Raw genomic sequence first — 18,176 nt, 5'->3', positions numbered from 1 at the left:
TTCCAGTTGGCTCCCATGTCTTGATGTCAATTCCATCTTTTCTCTGCCGTTCTCTTGCCCGAGAGCCACACACCGTTCTGTCCTCGCATGATACATCGGTGCAGCTGTTATGCTGCGCGCTGCAGTCCTAGTATGCGAGATCGCCGTTTACCGTCATTTCTAGGCAAGCAGGCCCGAGGGCATTTTATTAGCGAGATTATTACCAACGCCATGTGTCGGGATATGCCGGGCTTTGCACGTACTCGGATTGCTAGTTGGATGGGGAAAATAACACGAACGACTAAACATACAGGGTAAAGCTGAGTACTCAATATAGTGGAGATGCTAATATAGTGCGTGGACCTCCGGTCCGACTAATCAATTAGTAAAATGGCCTATCATGCAGATGTCCCATGCCGAACTCTATGCCATGCTGCGACTGTTCCAGGAATTCACATACACACGGTCAATCGCCTCGAGAAGCACGTTGTCCTTCCATCATTCATACTTTTGATTGGCAGCAGTCTTGTACATTGGCATGAGGCAAGGGGGGAATCAACACGTCTGTTAGTGATTCGCCACCTTGAGATTAATCTTTCCTTTGAAGCGGATCCAGGTTGATAGATCTGAAGTGCAAGATGGTGTGCACTCCACCTCAGGGATGTCCCGACAACAAGCAAGCTGGATTTGGGATATGCTCTGATCAAAGCTGAAGTCTCTGGGAGGTATACGAGGTCGTGTCGTATAGCATGGTTGATCCCATGCACATGCTACCTGATCCACAATGTCAACGCTGACACATAGTTACCAATAACTAACTAGTTATACTACTAAAACCTCATGTATCATGTCACCTCTCCTGGAACACTGCAGACCTCGTCATCTCCCGAACCGTCAACCATGCAAGATAATTTGCCACCGCGCACGATATCTAACCGTAACGATACCGATTTCGATGCTATTACCGCATCGGGAATCAACGCCACACCGATCTGCATCTCAGCCGCACCGTCACCCTCGCCACTGTGGCTTACGTGTATTAAAGCCACTATTGCAGCTGTACATCACTAGCCACAGATTGCTGTACCGTCCTTGCCGGTTGGGAGTCGGGATCGTGGCGATTTCTCTCAGCAGCCCTATCTAGGTTCGTTGATTGGGATAGGAAAATAGTTTGAGCATTACGGAGGTTTCCCGAATAGGAAGATCGTATCTTGCTTATGTCCCTTGCGAGTGGTCTTAGCGTTTCACTGTCTAATTCTGGTTCTGGTGAAGTTGTGAGGCAATTTGAAGAAGGTCTGGGGTTGTCGATTTTGTCTAGCACAGTGGCAAGCTTGTCTTTGTTGAGTCTGGACTGGGGACACGGTGCCGTCGACTGACTGGACGTGTCACCCGACCTGGACTCCGTTTTGGCCTGATCGTGACTAGCTATGTCTTGCGTGTTGTGTCTGGGTATCGAGCGTCTTGCTCCTTTCTGGATGTTTCCAGTTCTGTATCTCGAAAAAGGGACTTTCGGGTGCAGACATATCACTTATCTTTCGTAGCTCAGTGGTGGCCGCATTAGATCATTCGATACTACTCCGTAGTTGTGTATACCGTCACTTTTCTTTTTGAGACACAAATCTGTTGAGCACACACCCGTTGAACGCCAAAATGCAGACGAGAGAAGGGATATATCCACGATTCTGTTCTCTTGGACAGGTCCCACTGGTTTCAAAAAAAGAAAAGAAAGGTCATGTGTCCAGATCTTTATTTCTAGATATCAGCGGTGACGGTACTGAGAGTCTCCTTGATGACCCATCAACCCATAGTGTATATTTGTCTATGCCTGTCAGCTTCTAACTTATCCTGTTTGAGATCGACACTACGATAGCCATTTCTGGCAAGTTGAATCGAACATGACATCTACGTAACCCAAAGCACGGATGAGATTTCCGAGACTAAGGTCCGCCCCAGCAGAGATCATCAACCAGGGGCGACGAAGACATGGGATCAGTCTTCTGCAAGACAGCTAGTCGCTCAAGGGACTAGTAGATTGGCTCCTTCCGGCTCCAGTAGAATTACAAGTCTATCCTAGTTAGGTTAGGTAGACTAGTACTAGCATGGGCTAATTAAACAACTGCAGGTGCAGATATCACAAGTTACAGTCCTGATAATGCTAATCACTGCGGAAGATGGGTGGGAGATGCACTCGGCCGAAGCGTGGCCCTTGCATGACCACAAAGCAGGCGGGTTCGTCTTGCCGTGTCCTCTTTGTCGAATTTTCTCGTCGCAACATGCCGTCATAGAGTGCATGGCTTCCACCTATCTTGCCCGGGTTTTGCCTATCGATCGGCTTCCTCTTGGAAGTGTGGTATGCATACCGTCCAGGCCTGTATGGTTTTGGTTGATTGAATCTGGTTTCCCGTGGACCGATCTGGTCCACGGCGCTTTGATGCCCACTGCTTCGTCTACAGGGACAGACGAGTGCCAAATTGAGGCTTACCGTCAGGTTAAGTACTGATCGAATTCTTACCTATACCAAATCCTTCCGGTTTAGCGTGTGAGCAGCCCAACGCCTATCGAATTCTACTCCAATACGATAGGAAGAGCCGACATGACATCAAAGAGTCAAAAAGCAACGTCGCTATGAACGTCTAGCTGCCACATGTCATTTATCCCCGTGGTAACTTTTATGAGTCTCTAGCCTCAAATTTCGACGGACATGCGGATCGATAGGCCCCACTTTCATGGTTTGTGACCATACTGAAGATCAAAATCAAGAGGACTTTTACCCTTTTGTTCTACTGGAGATGTTTCTGTTCTCCGTGAGTCAGTCCCCTACCATGTATTAGCGGCCGCAAGCTTTGTACCATCTCAATGGTGGAACTGAGTCCCCACGATCTGATCATCAGCTTCGGAAATACGCGGTTATTAGTCCCGTTCTTATGGAGATAACACCCGTGATCAGCTTCGCAGGTTACTTTCTTCATTTCCCCTCTTCAACGAGTTCGACAGGCTGGTCATTGGTTCTGATGCCTAGTTTTTATCCTGGTTCCTATGTTTGGTTCTTATTCTGGTTCTTATGCCGGATTTCTGTAACCCGTGTTATTAAGTTGATAACCGGGGTTTTCCTTGCACGGACAAGGTCTGTTCAAATAAGGTACACAAGCATACAATGAAACTCCATCAGCGTGCTTACACAACTCTCATCTCCAGTAGCCGGGCAGCGATACTATAGACTGCAATAGCCATCCGTCTTACATTGAAGCCGAACCACAGACTTCAGATTCCATGGGACAACACGACTAGTACTAAACATGCGACTCCCACCAACCAGGTCACGATGCATTAGTGGAATGCTTGGCATGACTGACAGCTTTCAGTTATCGGCGATGTGGATTGCAGTGGGGACACAAGCGCCTAGAACCTTACCCCAACGCACCAAGCATCGCGCGTGCTTTGAAATCCCTGAGGATTAGAGTGTCAAGGCGGTGCTAGTGCCCGCGCAACGTGAGATCCGTATCCGCAGTTTTTTTCCAGAACGGAATGGTCAAGGAACGGGGTCCGTGAAGGGTCCGTCCCGCTCGTGACTGAAGCTTGGGTGGCATGACCCTTTGACCCTTGGAAAAAATCTATAGAGTAACGGTCCATGTATAGTCGTTAGGCCAGCTAACTTCTAGTTTATATCTCGTCGGTCAATTGTCGGTGGAATTGAATTCCGTCTGGGGATATCCCGACTTATCTACTAAGGGACGTTTTACTCCAGAATATGACAGATGGAAATCCTTCGGTGAATGTGATGATTGCTAAGTGCCGATAGACTCTATTAATTCCGATTCCGGGGTGAGAGGGGTATCAAGCAAGAGAAGAGCCGTGGAATTTGTGTTAGGTACAACGGTTGATTCATCACATACCACCTTATCACGCAGATCGTACCACATCAAACCTCTGGCGGCGCGTGGGGAGACCACCCCTCCATCCTCCGCGGGGGGGGTAAGTGCGAAGCTTCGATCGTCGCGATATTCGTCACTTTCTGTGCACTGCCCTCTCCGTCGCCACCAGTGACTACCGATAGAATGAAGAACCACATCATGCAACATGATGTTAACCCCGCGTTGAAAAGGCACGATGACCAAGACGCTCACCGGGGGGGTCCTCCACCGGCGGGGATAGGGGACGGAACTCCCCACTTAGACATCGCTTATTTCTTGTTTCCTTTTTTCGGAGAAATCCTTGTCGAGGGGGTGGAAGAAGAACCGGCCAATCACCAGTGGTTTACGTAGAGTTGACCTCAAAATGTACAAGGGTCTGACTATCTTTATTGGATTTTAGCATTATTTATTAGGTGACAAATTGGTTCTTATCGCGGTGGGTGGGGAACAGCGTCCCGATGATCCGTTCCCTTGGGTTGGGTGGTAGGACCAATTAACGGTCCCGATAGCCTGATAAGCTGCTGTGAAGTAAAACCATCTGATAAAAGTTTCGGATGGAGGGGCGGCGGGGAGCTCGGAGGGGAACTCCCATTGGTGGAGATTGTATCACGTGACGAGTGACCGGGTCTGGCTGTCATGATCGTCTTGGCGGGGTCAATCAGCGTTAAGTTTAATGGATTAGCCCGAGTCCACCTTGTGTATGAACATGTTTGGAGAGTGGACATTCTATTTTGAAACTATGGTTGGCAAAAAGGGAACGGAAAGAGAGGATTGTTGTGTTCCCCTTTGTGTAGAAAGAAAATAGAGAGAAAACTTGACGGACCAGATCTTCCGAACAGAGATTTTCGTGGCCAGTTCGCCACACGAGGATTTCCCGGGTGCGAGCCGAAAGCGGAGGGAGGGGCGGGTTTCCGCCGATAGATAAGCGGAGCAGAATCTGTGACTAGAACATATCAAATAATAAGAACCCTCCCGAAGTTCGGACGTGGCACCCGCCCTTCCTTGCCGGGTCTTCCGCCGACAATCTTAGGGTAACTTAACCTAACCTTACCATGATTCTTTTTCCTCCTCCCGCCAATCACACCCTCCATGATTGTCCACCTCATCTCGTCCGACTCCGGCTGCGATTTATCGCCGCTCTCCGCTCCCTCCATTGATCCGCTTTCTCTGCCTGAGTCCCCCACCCACCAACTCTCCCATTCCGAAATATAAAGATTCTTCCTCCGTCCGACTCTCCTCTCTCTCTCTTTCTTTCTCTTTCCTCTTCACTCCACCTGCAAACCATCCTCCATCCACTATATTAGTTCATACTCTGTCGTATCCGCGACAGTTTTATCGGGTGCTTCCTTGTCTTATACCTGACCCTCCCACACCTTTTTTTTTCTCTTGATTGAGGAGAAAAAAGACCCGACCGCAAACTCTTCAACTTATATCGCCGGTCCCAGCACCCAACCAACCACCATGTCCAACCTTCCTCACGAGCCCGAGTTCGAGCAGGCCTACAAGGGTATGTCTCGACTTTGCTCTCCCACAATATCCAATTGTTTCACATGCTGACCATTACCCAGAGCTTGCCTCGACCCTCGAGAACTCCACTCTCTTCCAGAAGAACCCCGAGTACCGCAAGGCTCTCGCCGTTGTCTCCGTCCCCGAGCGTGTGATCCAGTTCCGCGTCGTCTGGGAGGATGACAAGGGACACGTCCAGGTCAACCGCGGTTACCGTGTCCAGTTCAACTCCGCCCTGGGCCCCTACAAGGGTGGTCTCCGTTTCCACCCCACCGTCAACCTGTCCATCCTGAAGTTCCTCGGTTTCGAGCAGATCTTCAAGAATGCCCTGACCGGCCTGAACATGGGCGGTGGCAAGGGTGGCTCCGACTTCGACCCCAAGGGCAAGTCCGACAGCGAGATCCGTCGCTTCTGTGTCTCCTTCATGACCGAGCTGTCCCGCCACATCGGTGCCGACACCGACGTTCCCGCTGGTGACATCGGTGTCACCGGTCGCGAGGTCGGCTTCCTGTTCGGCCAGTACCGCAAGATGCGCAACTCCTGGGAGGGTGTCCTCACCGGCAAGGGTGGCACCTGGGGTGGCAGTCTGATCCGCCCCGAGGCCACCGGCTACGGTGTCGTCTACTACGTCGACCACATGATCAAGCACGTCTCCGGCGGCCAGCAGTCTTTCCTCGGCAAGCGCGTTGCCGTCTCCGGCTCCGGTAACGTCGCTCAGTACGCCGCCCTCAAGGTCATCGAGCTGGGCGGTACCGTCGTCTCGCTGTCCGACAGCCAGGGCTCCCTGATCACCATCGGCGACACCGGCTTCACCCCCGCCGAGATCAACACCATCGCCGACCTCAAGGTTGAGCGCAAGCAGCTCTCCTCCATCGTCAGCTCCCCCGAGTTCGTCAACAAGTTCCGCTACATCCCCAACGCCCGCCCCTGGACCCACGTCGGCAAGGTCGACGTCGCCCTGCCCTCTGCCACCCAGAACGAGGTCTCCGGCGAGGAGGCCCAGGTCCTCATCGACAACGGCTGCAAGTTCATCGCCGAGGGCTCCAACATGGGCTGCACCCAGGAGGCCATCGACGTCTTCGAGGCTCACCGCGAGGCCAACCCCGGCACCGCTGCCATCTGGTACGCCCCCGGCAAGGCCGCCAACGCCGGTGGTGTCGCCGTCTCCGGTCTGGAGATGGCCCAGAACTCGGCCCGCATCAACTGGTCCGCCCAGGAGGTCGACTCGCGCCTGAAGGGCATCATGGATTCGTGCTTCAAGAACGGTCTCGACACCGCCCGCGAGTACGCCACCCCCAAGGAGGGCATCCTGCCGTCCCTGGTCACCGGTAGCAACATCGCTGGTTTCACCAAGGTCGCTGCGGCCATGAAGGACCACGGTGACTGGTGGTAAATCCCTTCGTCCCTTTTAATATGATATGATACCATGGGATGTCGCGGGGTTTTTGGTTTACGATTACGATTTTTCTTTTTTTATGACGTTATTTCCCAAGCGCGGTTGTGCAACGATAGAGGCGCCGGATGTTTTATTTTGTTACTCCTGACGGATTTCGGCCTGTGGCCTTGAACATAGCTAGCAAAAATATATTATTCATAATAACTTCTTCCACTTCATCAGTAAATTTGTACACATGTGAAAGTCGACCCGTGCCGTTAAGAACAGAAATGGAATACATCATAGCAATCCATGGTAGTTCGGCTGTTTCCCCAAACCCAATTCATATTTGACACCTGAGGCAATAATTGATTACGTAATATCACGTGAACGCATCTTAGCGTCCCAAACAACCATAACGGGCGAACTGTGCATCTTCCAGCTCCAACTCATACATCATCCAGGCAATATGCCTGATCGTGGGGGCCTAAATCCGCAGCCGAAGTCACTCGTCACGTAGCGCCCGTATATATATGCTATGACCCGTTGTTGTCCACCGGGAACCAAAGATCAAGAGCGCACATCGGCGGAACATGGCTTCCTCCGAACAATGGGGGACATTCCTCCGCCAGTGTCTGGACCACCGCATCGACGCGGCGGAGTTCAAGACGCTCTCGCGGCTGTTATTCCAGCGCTGCCCGATAGCGGAGGACGTGCTTCTCGATGTTTTGCTTGAGACGTGGCTCGCGACGGGGATTAAGTGGGATCCTCTCTTGCCGCTGTATATTGACTGTCTGCGGCGCATGGGCAGGCTTCAGATCCCCACTGTGTTGCATTCGCTGCTGAAGCACTCGTCTATTCATGAGAAGTTGGGGAAGGAGGTGCAGTCGTCGTCGCCCGGTGGGGCGATGAAGAAGGAGAAGAAGCAGGGCCTGCAGCAGTGCTACACGTTTATGACCGATGGTCGCGTCATGCAGGACGTTATGCTTTCCATGTCGGCGGGGAATATCCCTGCGACGATGGCTGAGGCGATTGGGATCTTTTCCGCTACGGTGGATTGGATCCAGGCCGTTGTGGCGTGGCATAATAGCCATATGGATGCTGGGCAGCAGACGGGCGGGCTGATGAGCTCGCCTGATGCGGCGTCTGTGTTTGAGACGCTGGGAATTATTCTTACGGCTTTGTCGGGGAATGTGAAGGGCTTGGAGGTTCTTTCTGGGGATTCTCATGCAGGTGGGTGGTTTTTTTCCTTTCTTTCTGCTTGCCTTCTGCTTTCTTTCTTATCACTGGTTTACGACGGACAATGCTGACGGTTGTAGCGCTGAAAATCAAGCTGGGTCAAGCCCTGTCGGCGTATCTTCCTCTCTGTGCAGAGGTATCGCTTGGTCTTCGCGATCGATTGGCTAGCTTGCAAAAGGCGTTTAATCTCTACGGAGAACCAAACTCGAAGGGCTTGGATATGTCCATGATGGACAGCGTCAATGTTAATGCGCTGCAGTTTGAGGCTTCCGTAATGGATGGACCTGTGGTGAATTCCAGGGCTGGTCTCTACATCTATATAAACGCCATGGTATATCCCTCTCTGTTCGAACTAGCTTTGACCGTGCTGACCTTTTAGCTGGTGGCTCGTCCTTTGGTGGACGACAACGTCCTGCTCAGCTATCTCGCCAACCGATATGCTGTAAGTATCTCGTACCTTTGCCCAAGAGAGATACTGACATCACAGGGTCACTACGATGCCTTGATCGAGGAGATAATCACTGCTTCGTTCGATGTCCTATCTAATGCGATGTATCGCAATGAGTCGCACCGGACGATGTTTGTGTTCCGGTCGTGGCTAGTCAACAAGCTCCCGTCTTTCTTCGCGGCCATGTCGGCAACGTCCTTGGTGCCATCCAACATGAGCCCGTATATAAACAATGCTCTCAGTCGCCTCAACCCGAAGATCTACCCGTCGTTCTCGCAGATGTTCTCCATGCAAGGAAACGCTGTGCTGTCCGACGTGCGACAGGAGTTTGTATTCGCTTGTGCCTCGCATAGATTGGTTCCCGAGCATGACATCGAGCGCCTGCTGGGAGAGCCCCCTATGCAAGCTCCCCGGGTTGGATATATCAAAGACGATCTTGTCACGCAGATCAACAGCCACCATGAGCGCGCGGAACAGCTGATCGGGGAGATTGAATCCACCGAGGGCAACGCTGGTGCTATTGTCGGGGCCATTACAGAGGTTAGTCTCCACACTCTTGGGAGTAAGCAGCAGCTGACAAGTCTAGGTCATGCACAATCTTTGCAGTCAGAAAGAAACAATGACGCTGAAGAACATCTGTAATTCGTTGTCCCGTCGGCCCCAGGCCCTGGACGTGATTCTTCTCTTCCGAAGTCCGAAGCAGATGCTGCAACCCCTGTGCGAGTTGCTGGATTCGTGGCATTGGGACGAAGACCAGGGAGAAAGTCAGCCGGTCTACGACGAGTTTGGCAGCATTCTGCTGCTGGTGTTGACGTTCAACTACCGATACAATCTGCATCCGCATGACCTTGGCATTGTGGGCAGCGACTCGTTCGTCTTGCGGCTGCTGGAACGCGGGTCTTGCAGCCAGAAGCTCGAGGACCTCAGCGACAAGCAAAACAAGAACCTCGGCGCGTGGATTGGCGCTTTATTCATCGCAGAGGGCATCAGCGAGGAGACTATGTCAGCATGCAGCCCGCAGGAGTTCTATCTCCTGGTCTCTACGTTATTCGACCAGAGTCTGACGGCCTGCGAAGCGGGCAAGGTGGAATTTGACACCCTCAAAGGCGGATTTGAATGTAAATTCTCCAGCCCATGCCCGTGTCATCAAAGCTGACAGCCACAGATCTCCTGGAGCCTTTCCTCCTCCCCTCCCTCGTAGTCGCCCTGACCTGGTTAGGCAATCACATCTGGGAAACTGAAAGCGAACCCACCATCCCCATCAAAGCCCTACAGTCCCTGGTCAACCCCAGCTCCATATCCGGCGAGGCACGGGAAATCCACCGAACAGTGCTTAACATCACGGCGCGCTCCCTGGAAAGCCAACTCAAGGACGTCCGCGCGCGGCACCCCTCCCGCGCAGACATCAAACCCATCCTGGACGCCCTCGAGCCATGCCTCTCCTTCCAACGAACAGGAACCAGCCACCGCTCCGAGCTAGAAACCTGGACCACGCACCCCGGCGGCGGCCTCCTCGACAGCATCCGCAACACCTTCCAATCACTCGTTTTCTGGGGCTCCAGCCCAGACGTCACCATGGAGCCACCATCCTACACCCACCGCCAGCTCCTCTCCGGCATCCGCATCCTCGGCGCCCCGCGCGTCCTGCACGCCCTCCTCGACGAGATCAAGCTCCAAACAGAGACCGGCAACGGCGATATCGCGCTCGAAATCGGCGCCGTCATCGTATGCGCCCCGCTCCCGGAATCCTTCGCCGTCGAACAAAACAGCTTCCACCCCGTCGACACGTCCAAGGAACCCGCCCCCCGCTGCCCGATCCTCACCCTCCGCGACGTCCTCTTCCTCGCTCACGACTCCGTCCCCAAACTGTCAGAGAAGGAGCCGCTGCGCGCAGAAGTCCTCGTCCGTCTCTTCCGCCGCGTCAACACCCTCATGGCCCCGTCTCAGACCCCCAACCTCGACGTCACGAACATCATCCACAACATGTCTCTCCCCGTCGGCGACCACGCCCGCATGGACCTCGACCTTCCGGGTGATGGTCCCGATCCCGGCGACAATGAAGATAGCGACCATCTGAACCGGATGCTGGATAATGCGGCTGCTGCGGCGGCGGCGGGTCTCGATAGCGGTGTTGGGCAGGGGATGGGGAGTCAGCTGGATACGAGTATCGATGATATGTTGAATGCGGCTGTGGGAGAGGCGGATATGACGGTTGGGAATCCCGAGTTTTATGATTTGGATAGTATGGAGGGGATGTTCTAGTTTATTTTCAACTCTCTTCTGTTGTCGCATCTTCTTTCTACCATTTCTCATTTTATCTATCGTCTTTTGCATTACGGTCTAATATATTTCTCTGCCAAATATGAAGGCATAGTCAAACAAAGTCATTTTTTCTTCAAAAGTATAACCAACCTGCCAACCCAACCCAAAGCACCAAATGATCATAATGATAATAATTAGAACAACGAGCATAAACCCAATTTCAAAATATTGAATCAAGCAACCAACCAACCAGCCAAACAAGCCATTGAAGTCAAGCCACCGGTAGAGACACCTCGAATTCCAATCAAACAAACATATATCAAACCAACACTATACCATACACCATCAACCCAGTGAACACCACAAACACACAATAGTCGTAACACAGTATAATATGAAACAGCATATAATATCAAACTACGGATCCATGAGCGGATCCAACTTCTTCAGGAACTTATCAATCCCCGACCCGGGCATTATCGTGTTGATGATTGCTACCGGCGTGATGGGGTTGAGGCGTTTGTCGTGCTGGCTCTGCTGTTGGTTCTGCAGTTGGTCCTGCAGTTGGTCCTGCAGTTGGTCCTGCAGTTGGTCCTGCTGCTGGTTCTGCTGTAGGTCCTGCTGTAGGTCCTGCTGCTCCGGGACTGGAGGAAGGGTGGGAGCAGGAGCAGAAGTAGGGATGGCGATGGGGGTGGCGGTGGTTATGGTTATAGTGGAGAGGGCGAGGAGGGCGGCCAGGGCGGCTGTTTTTGTTGTCGTCGTTTGGAGGTGCATGGTTGGTTTTCTTTTCTTTTTCTGTTTGTGGAAAGAAGAAAAGGGAAAAGGTGGGTTTGATTTGTGGGTTTGTTGAGTTGGGTTTGATTTTTGTTGGTTCTATAGATTATATAGGTAGGGTTGTGGTGGGAGGAAGTAGATGAGGTGCGCGAACGCGTTATTCACACGTATACATATATAAGGACTGAAGAATAGTTTGAAGAGGCTACCCAGACTCTTTATCTTCATTTGCATAGAGAATAGAAACCTATGACTGCCCTGCGCTGGTGTACGGGATGGAATGAGAATGGAACGTGGAATGTACGCTGACGCGACTGGTGTTTACCTCCCTTGTCCAAATCAACAGCCTCCTTTCAACCCGAGTCAAGTACTTTAACACCATAGTATTATCTCCTTTCGAAAACGTTGAAACAGAGCTCATATTCCAATCCCAACGAGCCCAATCCATGAAACCTACAGCCAGCCCCTCTATGTGCCTATCCGGTTCAGGCTGACGGTTTATGCCAGGGCAGACAGGGTTGGTTGATTGTACCGGTGTCTCACTCTCTGTTTGCTGCTGCCGAAATGTCGGTATGGAATGAAGTCCAACCTGCCAGGGGTAGTTCTTGAGTCGGTGAATGATATGGGGTTGTTGATTGATGAATTGTTGATTGTGGAGTGGAGTGTGGTAGGGGTGTATATGCCTCAAGACGCGTGAATGGATCTTTTGAGGGTTTTTTTTATTGGCTCTGTATGCTGTCGCTGATGAATGACTGTATAGATATCACGTATATGCCAGTGCCAAGTATCCAGACATCAATATTCCCTCTGTAACTACGTAACTCTACAGCGAACATTGCAGATCAGCTGCTGTATCAATACTATCTTCTCTTCTATAATCACTGCCCAGTCTTCAACTCAGCGATCTATCAAGATCTATCTACAACCCAATAATCTATTTACAGAACAGATAGATACTAACCAAAACCAACACAGCCCTAACCACCAACCCAGTCTAGCGCGTGATGGACCTGCAGCGGACAAACGCACCCTCAATCACACACAACACGCACGTGAAAGGGGGCCCCTGCCAGCCCATCAGCCATCTGTCAACACAAACCTGCATCCTGCGACTCTTATTGGTCTTGAGATTAAGAAATTCAACGAATATCTTCAGCTTGTCCGCACGAGGTGGATCTGCAACTTTTCTTTTTCGTTTGTGCATGGCAGGTTGGGCTCCTGGTTGGTTGGCGTATCCTTGTATTTTACATTGTTTCCCTGTCGTAGGTAGCCCCGTAGGCCTACTTTTTTTTGGATCTTTTCTTTTCTTCCTGCATTGAAGCTTCCCCCCCCAATCAGTGCAAGGCTTTACAAAAGTACCTACCTGCTTTCCGACCGGGTGAGGAGCGGTCTGCAGGTGACAGTCCTGCTTGCAATGCGCTGCGTGACGGATGGCTGATTTTGGCAGGTTATTCCCGACCGGCTTCCTATTCTGTAGACTTTTCTCTCTTTGCATCTTCGTCATCATCGTGATCCTCATCGTGATCTATCACAGCTAAACGATTGATTCTTATCAGCCTAGGAAATATCTGCACAATGACAGATCGGAAGGATTCCTTCGCAGGACTAGCCAGTCGCCACCTGATGTATGTATGGATGTATGTAGGTACTAGGTATATGTACGTGGATTATTCCGTAGTCTGTATGCGAAAGTTAATTATCGGCTTGCTGCATTGTTAGACCGACTGAGATTGGGTTGCTTCCGCTGCGAGGCTGACCGATCCGCTCGCTCAGTTTGCCGCCCGTGGATCTAGTCGTGCGACTGAACGTGGACCTGGCGGTCTGTTGTGCGTCGCGGAAGATTTTTCCTCGTCCTTGTGGACGGACAGTCTGAGCTCGGTCCTCTTGTTTGGAGGAGGGGTAAGGTGCACTGGGTTCAGGGAGACTCGCTTGTTTGGGTGGTGGCGGAGGATATTGGATAGTTTGCCGGTTGTTGATTTCTGGACTTCTTCCCGTGTCGCGTAGAAATGTATGTTATTGGTCGTTCATGAATAACCCTGGTTGGATTACCCCCCGGCTCAGCCACTTAATACGGAGACACATGTCCATAGATAATGAATGTCGGCAACTGGATATGTGCCGAGACAGCCAGGGGACTCCCTGTCAGTGTCCAGTCCTGAAGGAATCCGGGGTATTTCGGCCTCCCAGTTGTGACAGTGTGACAATGCGACCGGGGTAAAGCGTGGTCCCAGCATGGACAGTGCGTCGGACCTCGGTGATCACCTTCGGTGAACGTCTCGGGGACTTCATCTTGCAAGTGTGGTGATAGTGATAGTGATAGAGAGCAACCTCAATGCGACCGTACTGGACCGTACGGGACTACCCCAATCCTTAGCGACAATTCTCCCCCCCCGCGGCATTTGCGAGAGCCAAAGACAGGCGGCGCTGATCCCGTCGGTACAATCGCCTATCAAGGTAATGTGCCTCGAAGACTCAGAAACCCGTGCCACCAACAAAACAATCCCATTCTTACCGTGGGTGGAGTGGGCTGGTTGGATAGTGCCGTATGTATGTACCCTTGATATAGTTGGTGATCTTGTAGCGACTGGTCCAATCATGGCACGGGGTGGAGGCACTTGCACAATTATTATCTCATATTCTGCTCTGACGATCGCTGCTGCTGACGACAGAAACAAGTCGGTCGGGTTTAACTGGACTGATAGGCGGCGTGGCTGTCGCACGGATAACATTCTGCACCGATGTCTTTTTCTCGGTCTGGTCAAGCTCGTCGCTCATAGGGTCTTCCCCACTGGAGAGGTCACCACGAGGGGTTTGAGAGACAGTGACCCCAAGTGGGGTGGGGGAGAGAGGAGCAGTTGGCGCTTGTTGATTAGGAAATTCGACTGGATGATGATATCTCGCTAACCCTGTAGCGGCCACGGGCTGATGCTTATTGGCTCACGCGTGGTGGCCCTGTCTTCCAATGATGGGAATGGATTCTCATGCTCAATTACGTCCGAGCATTTGTCTATCATTACTCCGTACATACTCCGTACGGTGCATTGAAAACTCTGAGCACATGTTCTGCGTTGGTGGTCAATGCTGGTACTAATAGGGTGTGGAAACAGAAAGAGGACCCCGGGCGCGTTGGTCTATTTTCTGCGGTACCTGCATAGTTGAATCGTGGCTATGTCCGTGGTGCTGAGCAAACTAGCCGTGGCGACTACGAAATCAGCCTCGTAAGGTGGTAGACCTCGTCAGGGGGAGACACCTTCCCGACAGTCTGGATGGGGCCAAGGCGGAAATCCAGCAAGTATTTACCGCGGACTAGAAATGGCCCCGACCCTATGAATCAGCGCGACGCGTTGGAGCGGGCTGTCACGGTATCGGATAACTAAAGTCAGACACAACATGCCATGGATCGGCCGAGGAGTGGGTGGTTCACGAATGATGACTGCCTATCTCATACCAGACCGGTGGGTTCGTGGGGCGGTGGAGAGTATACTGTAGATGAAACAACCTCTGGTCGTGCTATTGCGCCATAAAAGGTCAATGGATACTGGATAGATGGATAGAGCCAGCGTGAGTCACTCCGTGACTGAGAGTGCATTTCGTGGATGCGTTCCTCGCGTGGAGAACCATCCACCGCAAGTGATAGTGTGAAAAATTGAAAACCAGAGGAAAAATGGACCCGAGTAAGATGGCACACGTGACCAGACCAAAAGATGATGAGAGCATTTGGGTCAATTGACTTTTGACTCGTGGAGAAAGCTCTTTTCATCCCTGGAGCGCAGGATTCCCAATCCAGGCCAAGGAAATCCTGCGAGATATCACCTCGCTAGCAGATATCGTTCCGTCCTTCGTAACCGTCCGGCGGCTTTGCCCCGGACGCGACCGCAGTGGTGGCTACCTACTATTATGATAGCGCGACTCGTTAACAGACCTCAACAGAGAGCTTTGGACGTGCCAGAAGAAATCGTGGCATGGTGCTCCGACAAATCGTGAAACGTAATCAACGGGTGGTCTACTGGTATCAGCATAGGACTGACCATGGACAGTCGGACACCGTCTCGGTCCAGTTCGTCCCGTCCCGCATTGCGTCGACTCCGGAGTACGCTTGCTCCAGACTCGAGCAGGAGTGGAGCCAGTCGTGAACTTGTTGGAACAGGGGAAATACTGTTCCGTGGATCGCCCGTCCCAAAGAACGATAGCTAAGCTTGGTGGAGGCGTGTCTCCGAGGTTACCCCCTTTCTTCTTTGGCTCGGACTGGGGTAGTTGTCTGTCGCCCCCTCATCTTCTATCTTTTTTTTTGAATGCTCCGTGTTCTCTATGTGGGTTGTACTGATGGTCAGGATGATATATCACCTTTCACCAGAAAAAAGAAATAGAGAGGCTACTTTCATCACTAATTAGATTTAGTACGGAGTAGTCCAACCTCCCTGGTCAACCACAGCATGACAAAAGCACGACAGTTACGCCCGCATACAGCAACGAACACGTGCCCCGAGCTAAGACCGTAATGGTCGAATCATTCGAGCCCGTGTTGGGCGAATTTCTTTGTTCGCGTGTTAGTTTCCAACTAGTGGGTTGCCGGGGGTGGTTCCTAGAGGGTCCTAGAGGGTCCTAGAGGCCCCAACCGACGGACGGTCTGGACTTGCCGACAATTCCGGCAACAACGCCGAACGGTCCTCACGTTCACTGTAGGGAACTGCCTGGGACTAGGAAGTACAGAGCGCGACAGGATGGTTGCACGGTGCGACCGTCACGATCGGTGCTTCCACGGTAGTATGTACGACCGACTTGCGACAGGACGGCGAATTGCGCGACCGATACTATTGTATTTGCTGGAGGTCGCCGGGAAGCTTCGAGGGCCAAGTTTCACCTTGCAAGCCGTCCTGTGATCTGTCAACTGGGCTTTCCCCTTGTCCCGTTCGCTCGCAGTTGGCGTCAGCCTAGGCACCACGGACCAAATTGCCCAGCCAGCCATCGAGATCTACCTGCCTGTCTGTTCTCCCCTAATCAGAGCGTTGGCTCGGCGACTGGGCTAGCTTTCGCTGTGGCATTTGATGTCACTGGATCTGACATCCGTAGACAAGGTCCTTTGTAGATTATAGACGGAGCTGCGGGTGGACGAAAAGGGAGGGCGGAAGATAGCTCCGCTTGCTAGATTGGGAATGACGGGACCATGACCTGATCCATTGCTAGTTTAGTATTTCCTACCTGTCATATCGACGACTGGAGACCAGGGCGATCAGGACCCGAGAACCAAATAATTGGGTTAACTGAGCTGTCTCGTACAGTTTGATTATTCTTGGAAAGTTGATCGTGTCGAGAGGATGGACTGCCTCGGTAGGGCCCTTCCCCGGACAGCGTTACATTCGATGCTTGACACTGTCTTTGACATCCCAGAATCAACAACGGCGTCAGACAGGGATATATGATATCCTTAGAGAGAATTGGTTGCGAACAGGTTGCAAACAGGTTGCAAACAGGTTGTAAACAGCCGTTGCACACAATTTGTCATTGCGTCACCAAATCCATCGATCATATGCAGCTCTATCCAAAGTTTTCGGCCGGATCCAAGCGCGGACAACCCAAATGATGCGCAGACGGATGGGTCTGGGGTGTGTGTATCCGGATTGTATACAAAAATAGGGCTCTGCTTGGCGCCCTTGCGTCGGGGCAATGACAATTATCGATCTGGAGAGGCGATACACTATACTCCGGACTCAACCGAGGGTGTCTCTGTTCGCTCGACTGTCTCGCTGACCGCGACATGGATCTTCTAGATATAGTAGTGTGGCAAAGGTCGCGCTACTCGCCACCCTGGGCTGTGGAGTCGGTTGTATAGGTAGGGTACTACATCCTGGCGTAGCACCGTCGATGTCGCCCGTCGTACGAAATACCGTGTGGTATGGGTTGGCTCGGAATGATCGATTCGATCTTTCTCGGATGGTTTCCTTGGTTTCTTTGTTGATTTCAGTCTATTTTAATATTATGTGTATTGATCTCTCGGCCGTTCCGCGGAATACTCCTGGAAGATTCGAAGGGTCTGGACGACGGAGATCAAGACAGTCAACAGGATCCACTCCCTTTTTTGCTGGACAATTTCTCTAAGAACAATACTGCTTATGGGTAATCATAATCAATCCTGTGGGGGGATCCATTGCGGGTGAGATAGGAGCTATTATCTGACTATAGTTATACTAGGGAGGTGGGATCCTCGAATGGAGATTTGGGTTGTTCATGCATGAGGTTGCACCCCATGATTGTATAACCATGATTGAGGATAATGATCGAGGATAGATATGGGGTCTAGGATATCAAAGTATAAGTAGTCCATCAAAATGTCTATACTCTACCATGGTACGGCGCGCCGTTGGTGATCTGGCCAATGGATGCTGCGGCAGAGGAGCCACCGAAATAGATTAAAACGAATTAACTGCGGTATCTTTGACCCTTGCTAGTCATGTATATTAACTAGGTCCAACAATGAATCAGGATTGGAGAAAAAAATAAAATAAAATAATAATCACGAAAGAGAAAGGGGAACGGGACAGTTCAAGAAAAAAAAAGAGAGAAGATGGAGTGACAGTGTGTGATGGCAGATCATGGACGGTTTAGGGATGGTCAAGCTGGTTAGTTGCTTTGGGGCTGTTTTTTCGATTTTATTTTTCTCCCTCGGGATAAATGAACGCTTTTT

The 18,176-nt window shown here is 51.6% G+C and overlaps 4 protein-coding genes across 4 annotated transcripts; all 4 read left to right on the top strand.

Moving 5' to 3' along the window:
* Nucleotides 1-2,628: 2,628 nt before the first annotated feature.
* On the top strand, nt 2,629-3,628 carry BDW47DRAFT_113848 (uncharacterized protein). Its single transcript, XM_024814518.1, has one exon. The coding sequence runs from the start codon at nt 2,904-2,906 to the stop codon at nt 3,135-3,137; it is 234 nt and encodes a 77-aa protein (XP_024667504.1). The 5' UTR covers nt 2,629-2,903; the 3' UTR covers nt 3,138-3,628.
* A 1,281-nt stretch (nt 3,629-4,909) lies between these two features.
* Nucleotides 4,910-7,004, top strand: BDW47DRAFT_92310 (glutamate dehydrogenase). The gene is made up of 2 exons (XM_024820222.1): nt 4,910-5,397; nt 5,459-7,004. Exons 1-2 carry the CDS (start codon nt 5,352-5,354, stop codon nt 6,787-6,789), a joined length of 1,377 nt encoding a protein of 458 aa, XP_024667503.1. The 5' UTR covers nt 4,910-5,351; the 3' UTR covers nt 6,790-7,004.
* Nucleotides 7,005-7,724: 720 nt separating this feature from the next.
* nut1 (putative RNA polymerase II mediator complex subunit Nut1) lies at nt 7,725-10,720 on the top strand (the record flags this gene model as incomplete). The annotated part of the gene is made up of 6 exons (XM_024815586.1): nt 7,725-8,004; nt 8,091-8,341; nt 8,390-8,452; nt 8,498-8,998; nt 9,045-9,576; nt 9,624-10,720. The coding sequence occupies 6 exons, from the start codon at nt 7,725-7,727 to the stop codon at nt 10,718-10,720; spliced, it is 2,724 nt and encodes a 907-aa protein (XP_024667502.1).
* Nucleotides 10,721-11,259: 539 nt separating this feature from the next.
* On the top strand, nt 11,260-11,619 carry BDW47DRAFT_113839 (uncharacterized protein). The gene has a single exon (XM_024814517.1). The coding sequence runs from the start codon at nt 11,400-11,402 to the stop codon at nt 11,568-11,570; it is 171 nt and encodes a 56-aa protein (XP_024667501.1). The 5' UTR covers nt 11,260-11,399; the 3' UTR covers nt 11,571-11,619.
* Nucleotides 11,620-18,176: the final 6,557 nt, after the last annotated feature.

The sequence above is a fragment of the Aspergillus candidus genome (genome assembly GCF_002847045.1).
Source record: "Aspergillus candidus strain CBS 102.13 unplaced genomic scaffold BDW47scaffold_89, whole genome shotgun sequence".
Lineage (NCBI taxonomy): Eukaryota > Fungi > Ascomycota > Eurotiomycetes > Eurotiales > Aspergillaceae > Aspergillus > Aspergillus candidus.
Note: the sequence above shows the minus strand (reverse complement) of the source record. Positions and strands in the feature narration are given on the sequence as shown.